Here is a 19,762-nt window from a genome sequence, read left to right as displayed (position 1 = left end):
GTCATGGCTACAAAAATATCCCGTTTTTGTCAAATTAACGTTGTATTGACTTCTCTTAGCAGGTTAGTTGAATTAACGTAGCATGAATTAAACATGCAACAAAAAATACGTTAATTTGCTAAAAGCTGGATCCCTTCTAGCCATTGTGTTGGGGCTCGGCACTCGTTACCACAGCCACAAAGTCAGAACGCCCACATAGTCAACCAATCAGACGAGGGAGTGTGATGACGCGTTTGCCGGTTTAAGGTTCTTGGGAAACGACCAATGAGATGAGGAAGTGTGGACGCGTCTGCCGACCGGCATGCAGGGACAGCCATGCATTTACAAGTATTTTTAGAGAGTATTAAAAACAATGTTCTCCCTCCTACAATGAGTCAGGGGTTAATAACAATTATACCTAAGCCTAAAAAAGAAGTGCTGCTTATCGATAACTGGCGTCCAATTTGTCTTCTTAATAATGACTATAAGATATTAGCCTTACTACTTGCAAAAATAATTAAAGAAGTCCTGGATGCAATCATTGATGAAACACAGTCTGGCTTCATGAGGAACAGACATAGTTCTAACAATGTCAGACTAGTATTAGACATACTTGACTACTCAGACTTAATAACTGAGGATAGCTTCATATTATCTTTAGATTTTTATAAAACATTTGACACAGTAGAGCATCAGTTTCTCTTCCACTCCCTTGAGAGACTTGGCTTTGGGGATTTTTCTGTAAGGCTATTAAGACTCTCTATGCAAATGGTAACAGCTCTATCAAATTGAAATATGGCACCTCACCTAGATTTGAGTTAAAGAGAGGAATTGGGCAAGGTTGTCCTATCTCTCCGTACCTGTTTTTATTAATCACCCAACTTCTTGCAAATTCTTTAAATAATAGTCCTGTACAAGGTATTTCCATAGTTGGTAAAGAAATGATTATAAGCCAGCTGGCTGATGACACTACACTTTTTCTGAAAGACGCTAACCAAATTCCCATATCGATCAATGTGATACAATCCTTTTCCAAAGCGTCTGGTCTATTTCTTAACATTAATAAATGTGAACTCATACCTGTCAAAGATTGTGTGACACCTTCATATTATGTTATTCCAGTAAAAGAAGAACTTACATATTTAGGCATAACCATAACAAAGGATCAGAAGTCTAGAGGTTTACTACATTTTAACCCTCTTATTAAAAAACCCCAGAAGAAGCTAAATCAATGGCTACAGAGGGACTTATCTTTAAAAGGTAGTCCTAAAAACCAAGGCTGAAGGTATCTCTAGACTAACATATGGTGCTCTATCTTTATATCTTGACAGTAAAATAAGCAAGATAGACCAGATGCTTTTCAACTTTCTGTGGAGAAACCATACCCATTACATTAGGGAAACTGTTGTAATGAACACTTATGAGAATGGTGGACTGAATGTTCTGGACTTTACTACTTTAAATACTACTTTTAAGATCAATTGGATAAAACAATTCCTACGATTCCCACTTCTATCTGGAATCTTATTCCTCATCATGTCTTCTCTACTTTTGGTGGCCTTAACCTCATGTTATTTTGCAATTATAATATTGACAAAGTTCCAGTGAAACTTTCTGCTTTTCATCGGCAGGTTTTCTTATCATGGTCCTTAATTTATAAACACAATTTTTCTCCACACAGATATTAAAATGGAATAATCGGGATATATTGTATAAAAATACTTATTTGTTTTTAGAATATTGGTTCCGAAATAATATCCTATTGGTGAGCCAACTGGTAAATGCAGAGGGTCTTTTACTCAGTTATAAGGAATTCTTATCACTTTACAAGGTCCCTGTAACACTTAAAGATTTTGCAATTGTTTTAGACGCCATTCCCTCAGGTGTTGCTATGTTATTCAGGAACGTGTCAAGACCTGACCCTCAGAGCTTCTATTGACCCTGTTGACTCATCAGTAGGAAAGATTTGTTTCTCTTTTGGTCCATTCAACAACAGAGCGATACAAACCTTGCTTCAGCAGGGTACCTTATGTCATGCCTTATTGGAATGGATTTATTGATAATATCTGTTGGAAAAAAGTTTGGATGTTGCCACACACATACCTACTTGTTAACAAAATTAAGGACGTTTACTTTAAAATTATTCATAAATATTATCCTGCCAACCACTATATGAAGAAGTTTAAGGAAAACATCAACTCAAATTGCTCCTTTTGTAATGACCACCCAGAAACAGTGTTGCATCTTTTTTGGTATTGAATGCATGTAAGAAAATTGTGGCAAGACATCAATCAGTAGGTTCATAATTGAACACATTTATGAAGATTTTACACTATTGTGGAGAGATGTACTGTTTGGATTCTTAACACACGATAGAAATAAGCTGAAACATTTTTATGTAATTCATTTCATTATTCTTTTGGCCAAATTTCATATACACAAATGTATATTTACAAACAGAAAAGCACATTTTCTTACCCTACAAAAATAAATTGAACTTCATTTTAAGACAGTTAAATGCTCTACTAACAAAAAAAGCTGTTAGAATTGTAAGTATACAGTGCCTTGCGAAAGTATTCGGCCACCTTGAACTTTGCGACCTTTTGCCACATTTCAGGCTTCAAACATAAAGATATAAAACTGTATTTTTTTGTGAAGAATCAACAACAAGTGGGACACAATCATGAAGTGGAACGACATTTATTGGATATTTCAAACTTTTTTAACAAATCAAAAACTGAAAAATTGGGCGTGCAAAATTATTCAGCCCCTTTACTTTCAGTGCAGCAAACTCTCTCCAGAAGTTCAGTGAGGATCTCTGAATGATCCAATGTTGACCTAAATGACTAATGATGATAAATACAATCCACCTGTGTGTAATCAAGTCTCTGTATAAATGCACCTGCACTGTGATAGTCTCAGAGGTCCGTTAAAAGCGCAGAGAGCATCATGAAGAACAAGGAACACACCAGACAGGTCCGAGATACTGTTGTGAAGAAGTTTAAAGCCGGATTTGGATACAAAAAGATTTCCCAAGCTTTAAACATCCCAAGGAGCACTGTGCAAGCGATAATATTGAAATGGAAGGAGTATCAGACCACTGCAAATCTACCAAGACCTGGCCGTCCCTCTAAACGTTCAGCTCATACAAGGAGAAGACTGATCAGAGATGCAGCCAAGAGGCCCATGATCACTCTGGATGAACTGCAGAGATCTACAGCTGAGGTGGGAGACTCTGTCCATAGGACAACAATCAGTTGTATATTGCACAAATCTGGCCTTTATAGAAGAGTGGCAAGAAGAAAGCTATTTCTTAAAGATATCCATAAAAAGTGTCGTTTAAAGTTTGCCACAAGCCACCTGGGAGACACACCAAACATGTGGAAGAAGGTGCTCTGTTCAGATAAAACCAAAATTGAACTTTTTGGCAACAATGCAAAACGTTATGTTTGGCGTAAAAGCAACACAGCTGAACACACCATCCCCACTGTCAAACATGGTGGTGGCAGCATCATGGTTTGGGCCTGCTTTTCTTCAGCAGGGACAGGGAAGATGGTTAAAATTGATGGGAGGATGGATGGAGCCAAATACAGGACCATTCTGGAAGAAAACCTGATGGAGTCTGCAAAAGACCTGAGACTGGGACGGAGATTTGTCTTCCAACAAGACAATGATCCAAAACATAAAGCAAAATCTACAATGGAATGGTTCTAAAATAAACATATCCAGGTGTTAGAATGGCCAAGTCAAAGTCCAGACCTGAATCCAATCGAGAATCTGTGGAAAGAACTGAAAACTGCTGTTCACAAATGCTCTCCATCCAACCTCACTGAGCTCGAGCTGTTTTGCAAGGAGGAATGGGAAAAAATGTCAGTCTCTCGATGTGCAAAACTGATAGAGACATACCCCAAGCGACTTACAACTGTAATCGCAGCAAAAGGTGGCGCTACAAAGTATTAACTTAAGGGGGCTGAATAATTTTGCACGCCCAATTTTTCAGTTTTTGATTTGTTAAAAAAGTTTGAAATATCCAATAAATGTCGTTCCACTTCATGATTGTGTCCCACTTGTTGTTGATTCTTCACAAAAAATACAGTTTTATATCTTTATGTTTGAAGCCTGAAATGTGGCAAAAGGTCGCAAAGTTCAAGGGGGCCGAATACTTTCGCAAGGCACTGTATGTATGTCCAACCTCTTCAGTCTACCCCCTCCTTTTTCGAACATTCTGTTAAAAATCACGCAACATTTCAGCGTCCTGCTACTCATGCCAGGAATATAGTATATGCATATGATTAGTATGTGTGGATAGAAAACACTCTGACGATTCTAAAACTGGTTAAATCACGGCTGTGACTATAACAGAGCGTGTGTTTCATCGAAAAGCGCAAGAAAAACTGGTCACTGAAAACTGAAAAAAATATCCATGCGCCACTTGCATGCATTGCTTAAGGGACACCAAATTAAATAGGGCCGAGATTGCAATTCCTACAGCTTCCACACGATGTAGCCAAAAACGTCATTTTCATTGACAAAAATCCTTTGTGTAATGACAAATAGATCCTTAATTCCGTCCAGCATACAGCAATCGATTTTGGAAGAGAGAAAAAGGGACATTGTTTTCTTGAGTAGCTGCTATTGAATACAGATCGCCCAGTGATCAATTTGATCGCTTATTAACGTTTACAAATAAGTTGGGTTACAAAAGTAGGTTGAAGTGTTTTGTCAAAGAATATAGGCAACTTATATAATTTTAAAAAATGACGTTGCGTGTTGGAAGAGAGTTTTTTTCCTGAACCAGACAGGCTATACAAATGGATATTTTGGGCATACATGGACGGATTTAATCGGGAAAAAGACCCAATTGTGATGTTTATGGAACATATAGGAGTGCCAACAAAGAATATCATCAAAGGTAATGAATGTTTTATATTTTATTTCTGCGTTTTGTGTAGCGCCGGCTATGCTAATTATTTTGTTTACGTCCCCTTCAGGTATATTGGGGTGTTGCATGCTATCAGATAATAGCTTATCATTCTTTCGCCGAAAAGCATTTTAAAAATCTGACTTGTTGGCTAGATTCACAACGAGTGTAGCTTTAATTCAATACCCTGCATGTGTGTTTTAATGAACGTTTTAACGAGTACATTTAGCATTTAGCGTAGTGCATTTGCATTTCCAGGTGTCTAGATGAGACGTCTGCGTCTCAAGTAGGATCAAGAAAGGTCCTTGTGTAATTGTAATGTGATGTGTAGCTTGTAACGTGTAGCTTGTGAGGTGTAGAAACACTTTGTTGCTTTTATGAATTTTGTCTTGCTGTTTTTTGTTCTATGTTACTCTGTCTGTATGCTACGTCTTGCTTGTCCTATGTTGCTCTGCGTGTGCTCATGTAACAGTACAAGTTTAAACCGTCCCCTCGCCCATACCCGGGCGCGAACTAGGGACCTTCTGCACACATCAACAGTCACCCTCGAAGCATCGTTACCCATCGCGCCACAAAAGCCGCGGCCCTTGCAGAGCAAGGGGAACTACTACTTCAAGGTCTCAGAGCAAGTGACGTCACTGATTGAAACGCTATTTAGCGCCCACGCTAACTAAGCTAGCCGTTTCACATCCGTTACACTCACTGCTCAATGATTGTCTATATTGTAATTGTTTTTAATAACCTGCCAAGGGAGTGAGGTTGAAAATTAACTCACTTTTACTGAAACGTTGATTAATGTGCACTGTCCCTGTAAAAAATATAATAAACTCACTCTCTCAACTACTTCAGGTCTCAGAGCGAGTGACGTCACCGATTGAAACGCTATTAGCGCACGCCACCGCTAACTAGTTAGCCATTTCACATCTGTTACATGTGCAGGTCAGTCAGTTTTTTCCACACCAATCTCGACAAACCATTTCTGTATGATCCACGTTTTGTGCAAAGGGACATTGTCATGCTGAAACAGGAAAGGTCCCTCCCCAAACTGTTGCCACAAAGTTGGAAGCACAGAATCATGTAGAATGTCATTAAGATTAAGATGTCCCTTCACTGGTACTAAGGGGCCTAGCCTGAACTATGAAAAACAGCCCCAGACCATTATTCCTCCTCCACCAAACGCATTGGTGATGTAGCGTCTCCTGGCATCACCAAACCCAGATTCTTCTGTTGGACTGCCAGAGGATGAAGGACTTGTCACTGCTCCAGATAACTCCTCTGTGCTTGGAATGGAATCCATTATGCTAGCTAGCTCATTTTAGGACAACTTGCCCTTTTGCCCAAGACTTTTGTTATTTCTCAATGTTACGTTTTAGTGACGTTGCTAATTATTGTCCCAGAAAATGAGGCTTTCTCACGAAATTGAATACGCGTCACCACACTCCCTCATCTGATTGGTTGAGTAGGTGGGCCTTCTGAGCCGGCATACGCGTCATCACACTCCCTCATCTGATTGGTTGAGTAGGCGGGTCTTCTCACTTCGTGGCTGTGGTAACTGGTGATGACCGTTGTGTTGTTGCTTCAGGAAAGGATCCTGGATTCAAGCGATTAGAAAGCCAAGGAGAAATACGGTTTGTTACCGAACTACAAGTGAAACGTGGAGGTAGCGTGTAAATGAAAACGTGTGTTGAGATTTAGTCGTCAGCCAGCCACCCGTTTTTTCCGAGATGGTTGGCTAGCTAACTAAGTAACAGCTAACGTTAGCCTGTTGCAGGCCAATTGTGATAGCTAGCTAATCTAAATGTTGCAACTAGGCTTGAATGTAACATAGTTTAAAGATTGGTAATTCGATTTTGTTGTTGTTGTAAGAGTCAGGTAGCGAATCAATGTTTTCAACTTGAAGAGGTCAGTCCGGATGCCAAGACAAAGTCAATTCTTCTAGCCAACGTTCGCTGGCTAGCAATTTTGGTTAGTCAGTCCCACAGTTGCTGGGTGGGGCCGCAGCTAACTTGCTAAAGTTATGTTTGATAAACGACAGACCTGACAGTCTTCTAACGTTAGTAAATAAAACAATGATGTTTTTTGGATGTGTTGAATGTTAAGATAACATTCTCTACCGGCTCTCTACAAACCGTACTAGCTATGTAATTTATCTAGCGCACTGGTTCAAGTGATAGCGAGTCAAGAAGATGCTGATGATGCTGCTCAATGCTATCATTCATGGCTTGACCACAGCACAGTAGACTAGTTACTGTACTTCGCGGCTTGATTCTTGCCAGCATCACTTATGTTGGAGCTCACGATGTCCTCTTTACTTCTGTTTTTAAAATCGTTATTTTCTTATTTTATATTTTACCAATAAAATACCTTTTTGTATGTTTGAGTTAGCTAGCTACAGTCCTTGTTTTAGCTTACATTTCCTGTTGCAGAAGTCTGCATTTACATGAACACTACTTGACAAGCTTCATTTATTGGGTGTTTTTGTGTGAAAATGACAATGTATGAGTTTAAAAAAGTTGCATCAACCACATTGTTATCTCAAGGTGGTTGATCAAATTTAATGTACTTAATGTAATGTGCTTTAGGCCATCTGAAAAGGAAGGCTTAGAAACCTAATTCATTATAAAGCTCAGAGACCTCCATTCATTGTCTTAAGTTGTGCAATTAAGTCAAATGTCTTAAAGTGGTCCCCGCGTTGTGTGTTGAAAGGGTCAGGTGCTGTGAATCATATGAGGGCTGATCAATGCTGTATACAGAATGGTAAAGCCTCTCTTGAAATGATCAACCTAATCTCTCTAAGAGCGCACTCTGAAGTTGGTTAGAGTTGAGTAGACAAAAGCGCATTGAATGGGGCTTTGGACCAGAAAAGGATTTTACAGGCCAGGTGGTCAGGACCCTGTTAATGGCAGAGCATCCAACCTTTCTCTGTCTGGACAGTAGAGTGTGCTCTTGAGCCTTATCTGTGCCCTGCTGAACATTCATGATCAAAAACTAGCAGTGGGCCTGCTAGTTAAATGGTTTGACCTGGCAGATCAGAGCAAAGGAGCAGGTGAAAGGTTAAAAAGGAGTGATCTTATTACACTTTCAGAGCAGCTCATGAAATGCAGTCGGCGAAATTGCTTCTGACCATACCCAAGTCTATATTCCAATGTTTAGCCTAACTTGGGGCTATTTTCTGAGTCAAAAATAACACCTGTACAAATGATGGAGTTTTCAGATTTGCCGACTGCTGTAAAATGCTGTAGGTCACATATCTTGTTCTGAAATGTGTTTGTGTCCTACAGTGTTGGCATCATGTCAGACAAAAGCGAGCTGAAAGCGGAGCTTGAACGGAAGAAGCAACGCCTGGCTCAGATCAGGGAGGAGAAAAAAAGGAAGGAAGATGAGCGCAAAAAGAAAGAGGTAAGTACATGCTTATAGGGACTTGAAATACTGCCAGAACTAGACTGACCAAAATGGCAGTGTGCATTCTGCTCAAAGTATCTGAGTAGGCCTATTTCATATCAGTGGAAAGAGGAAGCAGTAGCTTCGATTTGCAGGGAAAATGCACAGATTCTAAGGCTAGGTTAATTGTTTTATTAAACTAGAAGTGCTGAGCGACTATTGCTTTTTGAGGTGGTTTTGGTTTGAGTATTAACAAATAATTACAAAAAATGTTATGCATTATGTGGGTTGAATGCTGTAGCACCACAGAATAAACAATTAACACAAGATGGTAGTGACTGCCCATTACTGCTTATCTCTTATTAACCATTATTTATTCAGATTACTTTACTTTAATAAAATATTTCAGTTCTTGTGTATATTTTTTTATTTGATGACTTAATTCGGACTTGATCTGATTTACTGTGTATTGAGCTCACAGAAGAAGAAGGGAAAAAAACAAAATAAAATTAAAGTAATTGAACCGACGTCGGTCAATTAGTTGTTTAAAAAACAAAAATAACCAACATTTCAGTTAATCGCCCAGCACTATAAACTAACCAAATATAGACAACTATCCATCAAACCCTCTATTCATCATGCTTACAGCCAGGATACTAACCAGTGGCTCTGGTTCTCTTCCAGGCTGACCTGAAGAAAGATGCCGCCCCACTGGATGACTCGGATTTGGAGAAAAAGAGACGTGAGACAGATGCCCTTCTGCAGAGCATGGGCATCACATCAGCTGATGCCCCTGTTGGTACGGAACCATCTACCAGCAGTATTAGACTTTTTAACAAATCTCTGTACATGAGCTTTTTTAAGTATTGAGTCTCTCTAGTGTAGTGTAGGCCATCTTACTATTGACTGTACATTTTTCTAAACCAAGATTTACGTGAGGATATTGTCACCAAGCTAACAGAAGGGGGCAGAAGTGGTCCATAGTAGATTCATTTATATTGCCTTATGGCTGGCTTGGTCTGTCAGTGTGATAAAGTAAAGTAGGGAACTGATGTTATGAATCAGAAAAGGTCTTATTATTTTCTATGGTTTGCCATTGTTCCTTAGACTTACATTTTAAATAGTTTAAATGACATTGACATGATTATTTTCTTGTTTGTATTTTTGCATTTGACGACACTCCACATGTCTCATCCACTTACTTTTGGTATGTTGATGTGTGACTGGCTATTTCTAATACTATTGGTATTTGTCTTACTGTTGAATTTTCACTTGTGTTTTCATCGTATATGGGGTGAAATATAAAATATTTTTCTTTGTCTTTTCTCCTTTTTGCTGTTCATATCCACTCCATTTTAGACATTTTTGGCATGCCGCATTTGTATTTTTTTATACCACTTCTGGCACCCCAAAACTGACCTACCTTTGCACTATTGTGAACATGCCAGCCTCTTCGCATAGTAACAGGGGATACCTGCCTTTTTTTTTTCTTTTTTTTTACCTTTATTTAAATAGGCAAGTCAGTTAAGAACAAATTCTTATTTTCAATGACGGCCTAGGAACTGTGGGGTGTGCATGCTTATTTTGTTTGTGTGCTGTTGCATTAGGATGGCCTTACTCAGGGGCCGAACGACAGATTTTTACCTTGTCAGCTCGTGGATTTGATCTTGCAACCTTTCGGTTACTAGTCTAACGCTCTAACCACTAGACTATCTGTTTAACTATCTAGTCCCTCCTCCCATGTCGCCGACCTCCAAATCTGTGGGCACACCAAGCGAGGCAGGGAGCCAAGACTCGGGCGACGGCGCCGTGGGATCCAGGTACAAAACACCCCCCAATCTAACGTTTTAATGTCAAAATGCGCTAATATCTCTCTGCAAAAAGCCTTCATCCTCTAAGCAAAGTGCAGCGTCGCTGTAATTTAGGTTGCGATGCATGTCGGGGCTTTTATTGCAGGAATGAATGGGGAACTGTCTCTCCTAATGTCTGTGTCATTTTAAAGGATTTGTGTTTCACAGGTTTGAACAGGTTTCTTCTCTATAAATCCATGTCACAGCTGGAACAGTCAATCCCATATCTAGGTTTTTAATAAGATATTGCCAGTGTTCTTACAATGAAATTTTAAACTACCTTTGCATGCGTTTTACTAGACGCACACAGGTGCTTATGCAACCATTTGCCTTATAAACTATGCCTATAAACATGTCCAGTTTTGAGAACACAGTACCAGTGTTCTTCTCCAAATAACACACAAATGCCCACCAACAATACCATTTGAAGATCACGATGACTGGCTTATGCCGGGGGTGTGCATGCTTATTTTGTTTGTGTGCTGTTGCATTAGGATGGTCCTAAATGAGCTATAAAACAAGAGGGCTGTGGAGATGCCTGGGGGACCCCTAATTAGAGCCCCGGTCCCCCTGCTGAAACTCTAGCTCCCCCAGTGTCCCATCAGAGCCAGGGAGCTCTTCCTCCACCCCCAAGGCTCTACGTGTTGCCTCGTTTCCCTCCGCAGCGTGGCCATTTCCTCCACACATGGGAGGTCATGTTTCCCCCCCGCAGGGCGCTCCCTCGCATGGGATTCCGAGCCGTCGGCGTGACACAGTTCAGGCCTGACCAGCCCCTCAGGCTGCCTCATTAGACCCAGTGTCTTCGCACTCTCAGGACCTGTGTCCAAGCATTTTTAAACAGATACTGTCCTTGTTTTAAAAAATTTATATATTTTTAGATTCTATATGCAAGTGCCTAATAGAGGGTTCTCGTGGTAACTGTTTTTACCACCCTCTGCGAAAACGTCTGTGTTTCTGAAATGTCCTGAATTGAATACAAGTTTGTTTTGTCACCTGCATTTGTCAGTATGGGCATGTTCTAGGTTCTAACTGGTTTCCCCTCTTGGTTTATGCCTCTGCTTTGTTGCACTAATGCTGCCTTGTTGCTGTGACAACTTACCAGGACTCTACACTGGGACTCTGACCCGTCTACTCTTCAGCTTCACTCTGACTCCGAGCTGGGGTACTGGAACTCTACCTTCTTCCTTTCACTTCATCCCTCCCTCAACCTCTAGCCTCGTTGCTCCTCTTGACCCTCTCGAAAGCCATGGTTTTAGATCAGGGGAGGGTAAAAAAGTCGTGCCGGCCATGTGTCTCTTGGTGGCGTCTTTCTTTGACCTACAGACGCGTTGTTATCCTTCCTTTCCTTCTCCATAAATAAGTGATTATCAGAAGGCAAAGTCACACATCTGCCTTAAAGGCGTCTTCGGCTTTTGAGGGGCCAATGAAAAGGCTGGAATGTGATAGTAGTACTGTTGCGTGTTGTGCCTGGGTCGCCCGGGTTCTTGTTATTGTTTCAGCTCTCCGTGGCCCTGCCGTGAGTCTGAAGGTGTGCTCTGCTTTTAGGCGTGGACCTCTGAAGCTGGGCATGGCCAAGATCACCCATGTTGACTTCCCTCCAAAAGAGACGGTGTCGTACACCAAGGAGACCCAGACGCCTGTGACGACCCAGCAGAAAGAAGGTGAGAACTCTGACCCGAGTACATAGTTACTTTTAGGATTCTGTATTTTCGGCACAACTAAAGCTGCCTGGCTCGTTGACTGCAAGGTCAGAGAACAGTGCAGTCGATCTATCAAGGTTTCCGAAGGCTACTCTTTTAAATTTTTTTTTTTTTTTATGTGTGTTGTGTCCGGCCGGCTGGCTGGGTTGTCTGATCATACGAGTGGGAGCAGGAAGTGAACACAAAGTGGAAATGATCTGACCTTACGGAGCACTGAGATGAAAGCCGGGGGAAATTGCAGGGGCCCGGGAAACATAAGAAGCCAAAGGAAAGATTAAATTCGCACACGTAGACTCACTCCTCTCAAAACCCCCCATCCTCAAACCAGTAGGGCCCTGCTACAATGAATGTGCAGGATGAGAGGGCCAGGGTGAATTGGGAAGAAAGGCAGTAGATTGGGGCTGAATATGAAGCGCCTCGTTCATGCCCGGCTAATGCATCTGAACCATGTCAATATGGATGTAATTGCTGCACAGCAGCTTTCATGTGGTCGTCTATGCGTACCTTTAAAAAAAAAAAAGCATGTTTACCCATAACGTCCACATGTTGAGCACATGTGCCACAATATGCAATATTGTGATTACACCCCTAGTTTTTTTCCCTACTTCTAAGATGTATTTCAGAGTGTCTCATAGGCTGAAATCTGTTGTTTACACTGCTTTATCAGCAAAACATATCAGCGACTGCTATAGAGTGCTATGTAGTCTAGTCGTTTTGTTATTTACACTGTGTGGGAGTTTAAAGATATTTATTATTTATGCTTGATGGTTTGTGTTCGGAGGTTTGGGGTGACGAACAAAGATTGATACCCTGCACGGGTTACTTGTCTCTTCTAAGTTCCCCCTTCACACTTCAGATGGCATAGAACCCAGTTAGATCCCGGTCAGATCAATCTCCAGTGGAAACTAGCCAGAGGACTTGGTGATTTGTCATTGAGGAATGTGAAATGCAAACGGTCTGGCTATGAACAAATTAGGATACCCATACCCAATGAGTAAAGGATAAATAGCAAAGCTCGTTCTGTTCTGTGGAGGGAGACATAGAGACTCTGTCTTTAGGGCATTGTAACACTGTGTTAAACAAGGATGGTTTCTGTTGGCTGTTCAACACTAGACCCCCCCACCCCACCCTCCGCTCTCTCTGCCACTCTGTAATCATTTCATCAACTCTCTCGCTTTCCTGTCTTCTCCCTTCACCCAATAGGCACATAACAAAACACACTCAGTGACATTGTGCGCTTTCGCGTCATCACTCCTGGCACTTGGTGAGGCGGCGTCCCCTCGCCTGCTCACACCCTTCTGCGCATATTTGATGTTCGGTGTGGCGTTGCTCGCGTGCACTGATTGAGTGATTCATCATGTTGTCAAGAGGAGGCGACGGCACTGTAAACTCAAGGTCAACGGGCGGTGGCATTGGAGGAAGGTGCTGCCGTGCCAAGCTTGACAGAGAGCGAAGAAGAGAGATGACCCACCATCTCCAAAAAAAAGCACAACAAGCTGATTAGTGTTATTTTATTTTGGGTAGGGGGGGGACTGGTCCTTCCAGTTCCCATCCTCTAGAACAGGGCTCTCCAACCCTGGTCCTTCCAGCTACCGTCCTGGAGAACAGGGCTCTCCAACCCTGGTCCTGGAGAACAGGGCTCTCCAACCCTGGTCCTGGAGAGCTACCGTCCTGGAGAACAGGGCTCTCCAACCCTGGTCCTGGAGAACAGGGCTCTCCAACCCTGGTCCTGGAGAACAGGGCTCTCCAACCCTGGTCCTGGAGAACAGGGCTCTCCAACCCTGGTCCTGGATAGCTACCGTCCTCTCGAACAGGGCTCTCCAACCCTGGTCCTGGAGAGCTACCGTCCTCTCAAACAGGGCTCTCCAACCCTGGTCCTGGAGAGCTACCGTCCTGTAGAACAGGGCTCTCCAACCCTGGTCCTGGAGAACTACCGTCCTGGAGAACAGGGCTCTCCAACCCTGGTCTTGGAGAACAGGGTCAGTGTGGTTTTATCCCCAGCACTACACAGCCAATTCAAATAATCAAAGCTTGATGTTTAGTTGGTTATTTGAATCAGCTGTGTAGTGCTAGGGCAAAAACCAAAACGTGCACCCAGGGAGGGCCCTAGGACCGAGTTTGAGAAACCCTGTACTAGGTTACTAGGAGTCCAGTGTAGACGCACATTTTGTGACCTGGTGGGAAAGAATCTATTAGTTACAGACGTTTCCCCATAAATCGTAAGTTCCACCAATATTTATAAAAGCAATACTCGCTGTTTTGCTTGGATGGTTGTAATTCCCACTCCAGGTCGTGCAAGGAAAGGCAGTGAATCAGGATAGTGTGTAGAAATCAAATCTAGCGGTAGCCTATATATAGAACACTGTGTTCACGCTACAGCAGTGGACTTCATGAGACGTCAGTAAGTGCTGCTTAGCTAGATGTAATTATGGAAAAAAATATATGGGGGAATTCATTGAGTGTTCTGCCTGAAGCTCTGTTTTAAAAAGGCTTCAGGCAATATAAGAGAGAGTAGAGCGTTTGAGTAAATTTGAAATGTAATTAAATGCGATTTGTTTGAATCACTTGGATTCGGGGGAAGGTCATAACTTTTAATCACTAAAGGAACTCAACTCAACAGCCTCTTGTTTGAAGTGGCACTCTTTTTGAACATTGTCACCTTTCGTACTCTTGGCACTTGTCGATTAGTCCCCCTTAACTGACTGTATTTGTTGAATTAAATGTAGGCCTAGGCTACCATTTTAACCACAGTTTCAGCATGCTCTTATCAATTATAGTAGAGTTTATTCAGAGATGCGAATGTGAGAAAATAACCAGAGATTTTATAGGGTAAAAACATTTGCTGAATCCCTATCACATCTTCACAGAGAGGTCTTTTTTCCCCCTTTTGTCTCAATCCTCTGTCTGTTGAGAGACAGAGGGGTAGATACACAGAGAGAGCGAGAGAGGTAACCAGTGCTCCAAGTGTGTAAACTCAACAAAAGCCTCCCATTTCACAGCTGACTGAACCCTGATTAACCTGCTCGTCTGAACGGCTGTGTAGGGCGACTGCTGAAATCTCCCGGGTTGTGTTGGGTCACGGTGGCTTGATGTATTTTCATCTGCTACCTCACACAGAAAGAAAACACACCATGGCCTTTATGCCAACGGGTCGTTGTCCCTTCAGTAAATCCCTGTCTGACACTAGTAGAAATGTGACGTAGGCCTGTGCTATGCACGTAAAGATACTCTGATGGTACTTGCAAAATACGTGTACATTTCCAGCATTGTGAGTATTATTATTTTAGCTTTTTCTTTTTTTTTTGTGCTATTTTCTTTTTAGCTGGCAAATGCATGAAATAATAAATGATTAAAGGGAATGTTCTCGTATGCGATTTGTGAGCAGTTATGAGTAATGCTGTTTGCTTTAGACTCGAAGGGAAGTACATTTTCATTTACGGATTGAAAACGAACCGTGAATCGAATGAAGCCATGGTGTCCTCTGTGTTTAACACTAAGTAGGGTCTCTCTGTACTGGCAGACCGTGTGCGGTCTACTCTCCACACTCCTCTACTGTAGCTAGAAAAGACCAACAGTGGACGCTGGTTTTGGTGCAACAGCCTTTAGTAAACCGGCATGTGGAAGTCCGATTTGTGTTGTCCGTTCGGTGGATGAGACGAACACACCTGCAGTGGGGAGTGAAGGTCATTAGTTTTGTACTTGAACAACACACTGGGCCCACTTTGCTTTTGCATTAATATAGTGTCTTGACAAAGACCTGTGATTACACCCCCCCCCCCCCCCCCAAAAGCATTTCTTTTTTTTAAGTGGTACAAAAGCCATAATTGAGCCTGCTTTGAGGGGAGGTGTCGGTGTGCAGTACATGGTTGATCCGGGTGAATTCTGTTAAATGCCCCCCCCCCCACCCCACTCCCTCCAGCGGGGTCACCCAGGATCACTAGATTTTCTCCAAATGGCCGTTTTGGCTGGCAGGTGCATTATACCCTTTATTTTCAGATTGTCCTTCCGCTCCTAATGCCTGGCAGGTTGATTGCTCTGCCTGCCTCACCGGGGGAAACGGCTGACGAGCGCGGCCGGGCCCAGCTGAAAGACAGTGATTACTGTTTTCCTTTAAGCCTGATTGAGGCCCTTGAAAGGAAGGATTTTAACCTTCTCCTTTGGGTTCCAGGGTATGGCCGTCCATTGAAATGGCTTGTCATCAACCCAGTTCTGTAAACTCATCAGAACACCCAATGCCCCCCCCCCCCCCCTCCCAACCTCCATGGGAGACGGGAAAGAGAATAACTTTATATAGGCAGATGTCGTTAGGTGTCAAACATCCAGCCTGTGGGTGGTTTGAAAAAAACAACAGTTTTTAAAATTGTATTTTACCAAATCAAAACTGTGTATAAATTATAATGGACAATTCATACCGTTTCAAAGCTATTGACAGCCAGGGAGCATAGAACATTCCCCAAATTATGGATTTAGGACATTTTATTATTTATTTTTTTAGCTAAATTTGACGGTGAGGAAATATAACCAGTTTTCAATGGGGCCCTTGAGACCTTGTTGAAGGCCGACTGCGGCTGCCGGGGCAAAATGTGTTTGGCACCCCTGATTTTAGATGATCTCAGTGGAAATGGAACAGTTGTGTGCAACACTGCTGCCGTCATAGATTAACTGTACCTAGAGCTCTAAAAGGTAGACGACTGTACATTTTCTCATCCACATGAATGTGTTTGTTTAAAACAATCTATTCCTGCGTTGAATGGGCGTGTATGGAGAGGAGACGGCGAGGTGCTTGTTTGAGATCGGAGAGTTAGCGTGTGAAAGTCTGAGCCAGTGTGTGCTTTGCCAGCTGGTCCGGCCTACGAGCTGTATTTTTGTCGTACGTTCTCCGAGGTTGAATAGACGCCTGTGGACCCCCTGGTGGGGCGGTAATTGCACGGGCTTGCCGTTCAGAGAGACTTGTCTAGGGGCGGCCAGGCGGAAAACCTCTGTGCCATCCTCATGCCACCTTTCTGAGGCCAACAAGACAATCAAAGCAGCGCCATCTGGCTAGCACCCGTCCTGTCAGCTGGTTGGACCAATGGGAGTGGGCCTGGGCAGCTGCTCCTCGTCCTCTGTCCCGCTGACCCCGGACCCTGGCCTGGATGGAAGGGGGCAACTTGTTACTGGGACATGGAGGAGATAGCTACACTGAGAAGTGCAAAAAAGAACCCTTGTTGAATAGCTGGGTCTCATTATCAGCGAGGGGGGGGGGGGGCGACACAGCAGGGGTCTGGTCCTAGGGCCCCCCCTTCACACAAATGACAACCTCCAGTGCTTTAGAGGCACAGGTCCTTTCAGAGAGGTGACATTTGAGTTGGCAAACCAAACAAATGAGAGGCAGAGGCACATAATGATTCCATTCCCATACCCATGCTAGCCTGCTTACCATTCAGTGTGCTTGTTGAAGAGAAACTATGTTGCAGATGGAGACTAGTTGTAGACATTAGGAATGAACCAAACATTGACGCGGAATTGCAGGATCAATTGTCACTTTAAAACCATTGTCATTGAAATCGTTCGCGGTTTCTAACGTTTCTCATTAGCCACTGTCGCATTTGGCATCTTGTATAAACCATGAAATGTAAAGCGTTGCTAGTTTTTTTAATCTTTTTTTTTCTTATGTAGTGTTGAATTGAAATCATCCACCTTTTTACCCAACAGAGGAAGACGAGGAGGAGGAGGAGGAGATCGCTCCACCACAACCAGTGCTTGAGATCCAAATGGAGAAACCAGACCAGAAAGAGGAGGAGGAGGAAGGTAGGAGTTGTGGTGCGAAACGAGTAACGATTGAACTTCTTTGATGTCATCTTCATTGAAGAGTCCTACCAACCATTTTGTCGGGATTTTGACTTCCAAGTGTTGCATGATGGCCCTTTTTTTTTCTCTCTCAAATATAATTTGAATAAGACAACCCCAATCTGTTAGATGGTTCTGTATTGTTTGTCCATAACTTTTACTGTCCCTGTCTAGCACCTCCACAAGAGCTGACTGAGGAGGAGAAGCTGCAGATCCTCAACTCCTCAGAGTTCATAACCTTCTTTGACCACAGCACCCGCATCGTGGAGAGGGCCCTGTCCCAACACGTGGACGTCTTCTTCGACTACAGTGGCCGGGAGATGGAGGAGAAGGAAGGGTAGAGAAAGAAGACCTTTTTTTTTCTCTCTCTCTCTCCCTTTGGCATCACTTGAATAGTAAAGGCAGAATACAGTTGCTGTTTTAGTCATAGGAAGGAGTGCGGTGTTATGATTATGACTGTGACTATGCTGTTCCCTAGTGAGATCCAAGCTGGGGCCAAGCTGTTTCTGAACAGACAGTTTGTGGACGAGCGCTGGTCTAAGCATCGCGTGGTCACCTGTCTGGACTGGTCCCCTCAGGTAAAACACGCTCCCGGGTGAAGTTTGTCCGTGGTGCAGATCTAGGATCAGCTTCCCCTGACCCAATCCTAACCTTAACCATTGATGGGGAAAATGCTAAACTAACCCAAGATCAGCATCTAGGGTGGAACTTCACCCTACACCAGTAAAACACAACACCATCAGTCACCATTGGCTCATCGTCATGACGCAACCTTTTCACTGACTTAGTCACTGAGTCAAGACGCCAGCAGTAGTTGTTCATGGTTTCACTGGCCCCTGTGTCTTTGTGAATCATGTCACACTGCGTCGTTGCGTGTCAGAATTCAACCACAAGTTGTTTGCTGTAAGAATGAAGTACGTTAACACATTGTTGACAGTCTTTAGCTACCTCACCACTGCCCTAAATCTGTACCATAAACACAGCACTCGTTTTTCATATTAGACATTTAGCCACGTTCCCCCGGGAGCGTGTCGTTCACAAATTGTCACTTAGTATGAGCCCGTAATCAATTGTTTCCCCTTATGTCTCTCTTCATTTGATCCTAGTTCTACAATGTCTTCTGACAGTGATTGAACACCGACTCATTGTTCGCCACCGCGTTGCTTGCTCAGAGGGATATCCATTCCCTTGTGCTAAATTGTGTATTCGCCGACTGTAAACTTCAGTTGTTCCAATATGAGAAGCAGCAGAGGTTAAATGGTTTGTTTACATCTGGTAAGTGTTTGAGGGCAGGTCTTTCGAGCCTTTCTTTCCTCGGCCGTTTCTCCCTGCGTTTTTTTTTTTTTTTTAGTGTGCGCTGGGGTTTGTGTTTCAAAGGTCTCCAACGACTTGCAGTGGCCAACTTTACAGCCGTGGTTCACTCATCTCTCTCAGAAGTCTAGTCCCCTAGTCCTTTCACATTATGCCAAGCCGTAGCATCCAAACGTTATTTACCAGACTGCGCTGTTGGGGGGAAAAAGTTTCCCGGGCCATAAATCTTGTTGGAGAAGGGGGTGGTTACGCATTCTGCTCGGCATTCACCGGCACTGCTGAGGGCAGGGGAGGCTTGTTCACATGGAGCCAAGCCTGGAGGCCATGTCTACTTCCTCTTGACATTCATTTGGGCTGATTTGTCTGTCACCAGTATCCTGAGCTGCTGGTTGCCTCATACAACAACAACGAGGAAGCCCCCCATGAGCCGGACGGGGTGGCCCTGGTCTGGAACATGAAGTACAAGAAGAACACGCCGGAATACGTCTTCCACTGCCAGGTACTAAAGCCACCCAGGGCCCCTCTCTCTCTCTCTCTCTCTCTGCCCACTCCCTCCGCTTCCTTCTGCCTCATGGGTGGCTCTCTCCCTGACGGGTGTGGCACACCGCCAACCATCCCTCCCACCTCTCTCTGCCTCTCTCTCTCTCTCTTTTTCTCCCGCTCTCATCCACATTGTGATTTCACTGGGCTGGCGTTGACCTATTGCAGTGGTGCAATAGCTGGCCAGGGTGTAAGGGGCTGCAGCAGTAGTGTTGCGTGTGCTGTGCTGCGCAGGGCTGTAGTGGTTATCA

The 19,762-nt window shown here is 43.3% G+C and overlaps 1 protein-coding gene across 7 annotated transcripts in view; it reads left to right on the top strand.

Moving 5' to 3' along the window:
• Window positions 1-6,375: 6,375 nt before the first annotated feature.
• LOC110501457 (dynein, cytoplasmic 1, intermediate chain 2a) overlaps window positions 6,376-19,762 on the top strand; it is a 22,643-nt gene continuing 9,256 nt past the window's right edge. The window contains exons 1-10 of one of the 7 annotated variants that reach the window (XM_021579033.2): window positions 6,376-6,528; window positions 8,182-8,299; window positions 8,966-9,080; window positions 10,011-10,101; window positions 11,234-11,293; window positions 11,677-11,792; window positions 17,526-17,621; window positions 17,835-17,997; window positions 18,139-18,238; window positions 19,345-19,470. In XM_021579033.2, the coding sequence (XP_021434708.2) occupies window positions 8,192-8,299; window positions 8,966-9,080; window positions 10,011-10,101; window positions 11,234-11,293; window positions 11,677-11,792; window positions 17,526-17,621; window positions 17,835-17,997; window positions 18,139-18,238; window positions 19,345-19,470 (975 nt within the window). In that variant the 5' untranslated portion in view covers window positions 6,376-6,528; window positions 8,182-8,191. Of the gene's footprint in view, window positions 6,580-6,845; window positions 6,866-8,181; window positions 8,300-8,965; window positions 9,081-10,010; window positions 10,102-11,233; window positions 11,294-11,676; window positions 11,793-17,525; window positions 17,622-17,834; window positions 17,998-18,138; window positions 18,239-19,344; window positions 19,471-19,762 lie in introns of those variants that run through there. The other 6 variants (XM_021579034.2, XM_021579032.2, XM_036958823.1 and 3 more) reach the window with 6 other exon arrangements.

Source organism: Oncorhynchus mykiss, chromosome 22, assembly GCF_013265735.2.
Source record: "Oncorhynchus mykiss isolate Arlee chromosome 22, USDA_OmykA_1.1, whole genome shotgun sequence".
NCBI lineage: Eukaryota > Metazoa > Chordata > Actinopteri > Salmoniformes > Salmonidae > Oncorhynchus > Oncorhynchus mykiss.
The sequence above is the reverse complement of the archived record's forward strand: the minus strand, read 5'-3'. Positions and strand labels throughout refer to the sequence as shown.